Source organism: Symphalangus syndactylus, chromosome 17 (assembly GCF_028878055.3).
Source record: "Symphalangus syndactylus isolate Jambi chromosome 17, NHGRI_mSymSyn1-v2.1_pri, whole genome shotgun sequence".
Lineage (NCBI taxonomy): Eukaryota > Metazoa > Chordata > Mammalia > Primates > Hylobatidae > Symphalangus > Symphalangus syndactylus.
This window is the reverse complement of record NC_072439.2, coordinates 10588277-10596034: the sequence shown is the minus strand read 5'-3', so window position 1 is coordinate 10596034 and position 7758 is coordinate 10588277. Positions and strand designations below refer to the sequence as shown.

Genomic DNA, 7758 nt, shown 5'->3' with positions numbered 1-7758 from the left:
GTGAAACCCCGTCTCTACTAAAAAATACAAAAAATTAGCCGGGCGAGGTGGCAGGCGCCTGTAGTCCCAGCTACAAGGGAGGCTGAGGCAGGAGAATGGCGTGAACCCCGGGGGGCAGAGCCTGCAGTGAGCCGAGATCGCGCCACTGCACTCCAGCCTGGGTGAAAGAGCGAGACTCTGTCTCAAAAAAAAAAAAATAAAATAAAATAAAATAAAATACAGTGGCTCACATCTGTAATCCCAGCACTTTGGGAGGTGGAGGCCGGTAGATCACTTGAGGCTGGGAGTTTTGAGATCAGCCTGGCCAACAAGGCAAAACCCTGTCTCTAGTAAAAATACAAAAATTAGCCCGGTGTGGTGGCACAGGCTTGTAATCCTAGCTACTCAGGAGGCTGAGGCAGAAGAATCCCTTGAACCTGGGAAGTGGAGGTTGCAGTGAGCCAAGATCGTGCCACTGCACTCCAGCCTGGGCAACAAGAGCAAAACTCCATCTCAAAAAAAAAATCATACATAATGAATCCATCCTGTTATATCTATCTTTATACTGACGCAGATATAAAATATCATTTTTACACCTCTTCCAGGATATGAAGCAGAATAAAGTATCTGTTTTTTTCTTTTTTTCTTTGACGGTGAATACTGTAGAATAAATTACCATTTTGAATAATGTTTTCATACAAGGGGCCCTCAAAAGCAAAGTGCCTAAGACCGGGATAATTCATAATGTGCCTCCGATTTCCCCACTTCACAGCGGGGACACCTCCAACCGGGGGTCCAGGTTGGAGCCGAATGAGCGACACCGCCCCTGGGCACCGGGCACCTCTGGGCTTATCGAGGCGAGAAAAGAAGGCGCGAAACCTCCGCGGGCCTCGCGTGCCATCTGCCGGGCACCTGCGGGACTGCGGTCGGGGGACGGGCTCTTAGGGGCGGGGGTCAGTGCCGGCGGCCGCTAGGTGGCGCCGTCTCACCTGAAAATGAGTTTTGTTCACGCCTGTGGTCCCAGTACTTTGGGAGGCCGAGGCGGGCGGATCACGAGGTCATGAGATCGAGACCATCCTGGCTAACACGGTGAAACCCCGTCTCTACTAAATGTACGAAAAAGTAGCCGGGCGTGATGGCGGGCGCCTGTAGTCCCAGCTACTCGGGAGGCTGAGGCAGGAGGCTGAGAACATAGAATGTTTGGTTTCCCATTCCAGTTTCTTCACTTAGAGTAGTGGTCTCCAACTCCATCCAGGTTGTGTGAATGCCATTTCATTCCTCTTTATGGCTGGGTAGTAGTCTTCTGTGTGTGTGTGTGTGTGTGTGTGTGTGCCCGCGCGCGCGCGTCACATTTTCTTTATCTGCTCGTTGATTGATGGGCATTTGCACTGTCTGTTTTCACATTTTAGTATCTCTAAAAGTGGGATGAGACCCCGGGCGCGGTGGCTCACGCCTGTAATCCTAGCACTTTGGCAGACAGAGGCATGGGGATCACTTAAGGTTAGGAAAATCGAGACCAGCCTGGCCAACATGGAGAAACCCCGTCTGTATTAAAATACAAAAATTAGCTGGGCGTGGTGGCGGGCGCCTGTAATCCCAGCTACTCGGGAGGCTGAGGCAGGAGAATCACTTGAACCCGGGAGGCAGAGGTTGCAGTGAGCGGAGATCGCGTCACTGCACTCCAGCCTGGGTGACAGAATGAGACCCTGTCTCAAAAAAAAAAAAAAAAAAAGTGGAATGAATCGTACACAGTGACAGTCAACTACAAGACAATGAGAAAACGTCTGACACTTTCTGGAATGATCCAGAAAGTCCTGTGTTGACACATGTTTAATTTCAGGAAACACAGAAATCGTAATTTCAATATCAATAGCAAACTTCACAACAAAACTGCACCGAACGTCACAACAGACCAAAATATTTGCACGGTTGATATCGGACAGTAAGAAAAATATTAATAACAGAAGAATAGCCGCTGTTCCAGCAGTCCCCGCTCCAGAGGGAGCCGCTCGGATTCCCACCGGGTCCGCTCAGAGAGGGGCGGCGTCCTCCCCCAGGACGCACAGCGCACTGCTCCCTGGCTTCTGCGCCCTGGCAGGGGCCAGGTGGGACCCCAGGCGGTGCAGCTCCGCGTGCGGGGCTGCGGGGTCCGAGGGTCCGGGCCGGCGGGGGCGGCGGGGGCGGCGCGGCGCGCAGGGGCAGACGCGGCGGAAGGCCTGTCGGAAGTGCGAGCCCAGAAAGGCGTAGAGCAGCGGGTTCAGCGCGGAGTTGCTGTAGGACATGCAGTGAGCCCAGGTCTTAAGCGCGTAGGCGGCGTAGCTGCGCGGGTGCCAGGAGCCCGCGGGGCCCAGCGCCTGCAGCACCAGGAACAGCTGGATGGGGCCCCAGCAGGCGGCGAAGAGCAGGACCACGGCCGCCACCAGCCGCGAGACCTTGGCCCGCACGGCGCCCGCGCGCTCAGCCAGCACCTGCCCCTGGGGGGTGCGATGAAGGTGGTTAGACGAAAGGCTGGGGCCCGGCTGGGCTCATCCCCTCGCACCGCCCCTCCTGGACCCCTTGGGCTGTCCCTGCCCGCGCAGATGCCCCCACGGGCGCCTCCCACCACGGTGCCTCCCAGCCCGCCCAGCCTTGCTGTCCTCCCACCCACGCCGTGCACCTGCAGGGCGCTATCGGCGGGCGCGGGGCGCACGGCGACCCGGCCCAGGTGGCGCAGCATAGCCCCATAGCAGGCGCAGGTGGCGAGCAGCGGCAGCAGGTACAGCGCCAGCAGGTTGTACAGTGCGAAGGCGCGCTCCAGGGCGCGGCTGGGGAAGGCCTCACTACAGTAGACGCGCGGCCCCGGTGACAGGCGATGCAGGGCGAGCACCGGCGCAGACACCGCCGCAGAGCCTGCGCCACAAGCCAGGATGAAGACCCCGCTCGGGGAACCAGCGGCCCCCCAGCGGTCCCCCACGTGCCTCCCCGGGAGGCGTTCACCCTGCCACCCTGCAAAGGCCCGGGCGCCCCGTCTGCAGCCTCGCTGGCCCTAGGCAGGCAGAGCTATTGCGCCCATTTTCCAGATGCTGGACCGAAGCGGCAGGTGGCTCCGGGCGCCCAGGGCACTAGGACGTGTCCGCCTTCTCCCGTGAGGCCCCCGAGCTGTACTCACCTACCCAGATGCTGAGGCTGACAGCCAGCGCGAGGCGGGGCGTGCGGCGGTGCAGGGCGCGCAACGGGAACACCGTCACGTACCAGCGGTCCACGCTCATAGCGGTCAGAGTGGCGCACGTGGCCTGCACCGAGACCTGCGGGAGCCGCCAGCCGGGCGTGTGGCCACCTGCGCGGATGGGAGCCTGCCCTGTTCGCCCGCCCTGCCGATCCCCCTACGTGTGCGAACACTCAGGCACATACACGGGATGTGTCCTGGGAGGAGTGTCCAGTGCGGGTTGAGGGGACAGAAGGTGGGGAGACTGGGAGAGGAGGGCAGGAGGATTGGGGAAGTGAGGGAGCCCTTGGGGGGCGGCTGATACCCCGAGTCTGAGACAGGGGGCTGCGTGGGACGGAGCGACAGGCGGGGCAAGAAGCCTCAGGGCCTCGGTCGCCCTTCCCTACCAGTGACCCGGGTCCCCGTCTGCATCCCTCCCCCATTCCCGCTCCCCACTCCTGGTCTAGGCTGCACCGCCGCCCAGCCCTGTGCCACAAGCTGGGCCCCCCAGCCCCTGATTCTCCTATGCGTTGACTCGCGCACCGCCCAAGGTCCGCCCCCACTTCCCACGTGGGCTCCCCCTCCCCACATGCGACCCCCGCCCCGCTCCGGAGCGCATCCCCTCTCCTCGTCCCCACGTGCGCCTCCTCCCCTCCTGCTCCAGAGTGCACCCCTCCCCCGCCCCACCATGCGCCCCCTCCCCTCCTGCTTCGGAGAGCATCTCCCTCCGTCCCCACGTGCGCCCACTCCCCTCCTCTCCGCAGCACACCCCCCCTTCCCGTCCCCACGTACGATCCCCTCCCCTCCCACTGCGCAGCGCACTCCCGCCTGTCCCCAAGTGCGCCCCCTCCCCTCCCACTGCGGAGAGCACCCCCGCCCGTCCCCAAGTGCGCCCTCTCCCCTCCTGCTCCGGAGCGCACCTGCTGGATGTAGTTGACGAACTTGCACATGAAGTCGCCCAGCACCCAGGCGGGCAGCGGGTACAGCAGGGCCGTGAAGGGGACGCAGCACAGGAGGAAGGTCACGTCCGTGGCCGCCAGGTTGGCTGCGGTGGGGACGCGCGGGAGCTGGGCGTGGGCGCCACTGGCTGCGGGAACCGCCCAGCGCTCCTGGTCCTGCCCCCTGGCCCCCACCTTGGTCCAAGTGACCAGCAGGATGGCTCAGGGAGGCCCCCCCCAGCGCCCCCGGCCTCCTCGGGCAGAGAAGTTGGGTCGCCTCCTAGTAATTCCCCCTTACATCTCAAACATTACGCCTCCAGCTCCGGTTTCCTGGCCATTCCGGCAGAAATCGGTTCTGCTGGGCCCTGTCCAGGCTGGGGGAGCCTGAGCAGGCCCCTGACCCTCTAAGCCTCAGTTTCCACAACTGCGAACTGGAGACAATGGTGCCGGCCCAGCAGCCACTGATTGGGCTCACAGCTGTGTGGGGTAGGAGACCCCAGGACACAAATGCATAAACAGGCTCAGAGAGCCACCGGAGCAGGGGTCGCAAACTAAGGCCCGCGGCCCAAGCCAGCCCCTCCCCCAGCTCTTTGTTCAGCTGACACCGAGCCATTGGCCCGCGCCGCACCGGGGCGAGCCCCGCGAGTGGCCAGATCGAGGTTTCCATGTGCCACACTCCCCACCCTCCGGCCCGCCCGGGCCGGCCCGCGCTGGAGTTTGCGACCTCCAGCCTCAGGTGCAGGGACCACAGGGAAAAGATTCGAGGTAGGGGGGACCCCTGCGGGGGACAGAGCCGGGTCTGAGAGGGCCCCGATGCGCCGCGAGAGGGCGCTCCAGGCCGCTCGGCCCTCGGAGCCCCCCGGACGGCAGCAGGTGCGGCGCAGCGCCCGCACTCACCGATATAGAAGTTGGTCACGGTCCGCATCGGCTTGTGGCGGCAGATGACGTAGATGACCAGCGAGTTCCCCACCAGGCCCAGCAGCATCAGCGCCCCAAAGAAGAGCGGCACGAGCCAGGCGTCCACGGCCCACGGCGCAGGGACTGGGCCGTCGGACACGTTGGCGCCGCAGCCCCGGCAGCCCGAGGCGTTGGCCGGCGCCCCCCAGGACGCGTTGGGCCCGGACGTAGCCACAGTGTGCATGGCCGCGCGCCTCTCCTCCTCCCGGCCGCCCTCCAGGATTACGCCCTGGCACCGCCCCGGGGACCCCTCCGCCCGACCGTCCCGGGGGCTGCGCCTGTGGAACTGAGGAAGGGGCTGGGCTGGAGTCCGCAGGGTCCAGAGGGCAGCTGTGCTGGGCTCGGCGGCTCCTCTGCCGGCGCCGCTGCAGCCCAGCGTTTATAGCCCGTGCGCCCCCGCCCCCCGCTTGTCCTTGCCTTCCCGCCTCTCCAGCAGCCGCTCGCCACTCCCTCCCCTGCCCACACGCCCTCTTTTCACCCAGCGGCAACCCCCCTATTCCCTCCTCCCGGTGCAAGGTCGGAGTGAGAGCGCGGGAGGGGGCTGAGGGGGGCGGAGCAGGCAGGGAGTGGGCCGCGTGGAGGCTGCTGTGGACCTGGAAGGGCGGACCCTAACTAGCCGGTAGAGACGCGCAGCCTGGACTAGGAGCCCAGCCAAGGCGCGAACTGTAAGGCCTGTGAATATGGGAAGGGCTTTGACCCTCCTAGGGGCTGGGGCTCCAGTGGGTGGGTCCAGCCTGGCCGGGAGGCCAGCCCTCAGCGGAGACCCTGAGTGAGGATAGCTTGGGTTTGTCCCCAGGGCCTTGGAGAGCCATGGAAAGTTCAGGGCAGGTGAGGGACGTCCCTGATCTGGCGGTTTGGGACTGAATGTGTCCCACATGACTGACAAGGGGTGTCTGATACCCACAGGGACACTAGCAGCGGGAACCAGGTGGAGGGCACCTTGCGAAGGCCACAGCCTTATTATTATTATTATTACTGATTTATGTATTTATTTATTTTTTGAGAGAGTTTCACTCAGGTTGCCCAGGCTGGAATGCAGTGGCTCCATCTCGGCTCACTGCAAGCTCCGCCTCCCGGTTTCACGCCATTCTCCTGCCTCAGCCTCCCGTGTAGGTGGGATTACAGGTGCCCGCCACCTCACCTGGCTAATTTTTTGTACTTTTAGTAGAGTTGGGGTTTCACTGTGTTAGCCAGGATGGTCTCGATCTCCTGGCCTCATGATCCACCTGCCTTGGCCTCCCAAAGTGGTGGGATTACAGGCGTGAGCCACCGCGCCCGGCCTTTTATTATCATTATTGAGACAGGGTGTCACTCTGTTGCCAGGCTGGAGTGCAGTGGCACGATCTCGGCTCAAAGCAACCTCCGCCTCCCGGGTTCAAGCAATTCTCCTGCCTCAGCCTCCCAAGTAGCTGGGATTACAGGTGCCTGCCACCATGCCCGGGTAATTTTTGTATTTTTAGTAGAGACCAGGTTTCACCACGTTGGCGAGGCTGGCCTCGAACTCCTGACCTCAGGTGATCCACCCACCTCGGCCTCCCAACGTGCTGGGATTACAGGCGTGAGCTACCGCTCCTGGCCCGGCTAATTTATTTTTAAATTTTTTTTGTAGAGACGAGATCTCACCAGGTTCCCCAGGCTTGTCTTGAACTCCTGAGCTCAAGCAATCCTCCTGCCTCAGCCTCCCAAAGTGCTGGGATGACAAGCATGAGCCACCCAGCTCGGTCAGCACAACTATGACCCCATAATCTCACAGCTGGAAGTGTACCCCAGGATGACATCCAAGAGGTTCCCCCGAAGTCCATCCTGCAACAGAGTTCCAAGATGTTTGGTCATCATGCAGTAATACGCAGCGAAGAAAAAGGTGCTGCCATTTGCATAAAAAAGACAAAAAAGAGAGGAAAAAAATGAATAGGCCGGGCACAGTGGCTCATGCCTGTAATCCCAGCACATTGGGAGGCCGAGGCAGGTGGATCACTTGAGGTCAGGAGTTTCAGACTGGCCTGGCCAACGTGGTGAAACCTGATCTCTACTAAAAATACAAAAAATTAGCCGGGCCTGGTGGAGGGCGCCTGTAATCCCAGCTACTTGGGAGGCTGAGGCAGGAGAATCACTTGAGCCCAGGAGGTGGAGGTTGCAGTGACCTGAGATTGCATCACTGCAGGCTGGGTGACAGAGCGAGACTCTCTCCAAAAAAAAAAAGAAGAAGAAAAAGAAGGTACAGACAGGACAGGCCCATGGAGGGAACTCCTGGAACCCAGAATGGGAGGAAGGCCCAGGAAGGTCTCTGGAGTTGCCTCCCTCTCTCACGAATAAATGTCCAGGTCCATTCTTTGAGCATCTACCCTTACCCTGTGCCTGATGGATGGGGAAACCACTCATTCCCGATGCCCAGCTCCTCTGCCAGTCGCTCCTATTACATCTCCCTGTTGTCCTTTTTCACCTCTTTGTACATTTATCTACAGGAATCTCACAGTACGCGCTTTTTTGAGTCCATCCATAGTTTCTCATCATTTTCTTTTTCCTCCTTACTCTTTTTTGTTTTTTTGAGACGGAGTCTCGCTCTCTTGCCCAGGCTGGAGTGCAGTGGCATGATCTCGGCTCACTGCAAGCTCCGCCTCCCGGGTTCACGCCTTTCTCCTGCCTCAGCCTCCCGAGTAGCTGGGACTACAGGCGCCCGCCACCACGCCCAGCTAATTTTTT

The 7758-nt window shown here is 61.0% G+C and overlaps 1 protein-coding gene across 1 annotated transcript; it reads right to left on the bottom strand.

Annotated features, from left to right (window-relative positions):
- Window positions 1–1752: 1752 nt before the first annotated feature.
- On the bottom strand, window positions 1753–5413 carry KISS1R (KISS1 receptor). Its single transcript, XM_055250080.1, has 5 exons — window positions 4999–5413; window positions 4084–4208; window positions 3128–3263; window positions 2636–2868; window positions 1753–2453 (listed from the first exon to the last, which is right to left on the bottom strand). The coding sequence occupies exons 1-5, from the start codon at window positions 5240–5242 to the stop codon at window positions 2010–2012; spliced, it is 1182 nt and encodes a 393-aa protein (XP_055106055.1). The 5' UTR covers window positions 5243–5413; the 3' UTR covers window positions 1753–2009.
- Window positions 5414–7758: the final 2345 nt, after the last annotated feature.

Excerpts from the sequence above, each read along its gene's own strand:
- KISS1R (XM_055250080.1), bottom strand. The coding sequence starts at position 5,242 with ATGCACACTGTGGCTACGTCCGGGCCCAACGCGTCCTGGGGGGCGCCG. Across the intron at positions 3,264-4,083 it reads TCGTCAACTACATCCAGCAG|GTCTCGGTGCAGGCCACGTG; the intron begins GTGCGCTCCGGA and ends CGGCTCCCGCAG. Across the intron at positions 2,869-3,127 it reads CAGCCTCAGCATCTGGGTAG|GCTCTGCGGCGGTGTCTGCG; the intron begins GTGAGTACAGCT and ends CTTGTGGCGCAG.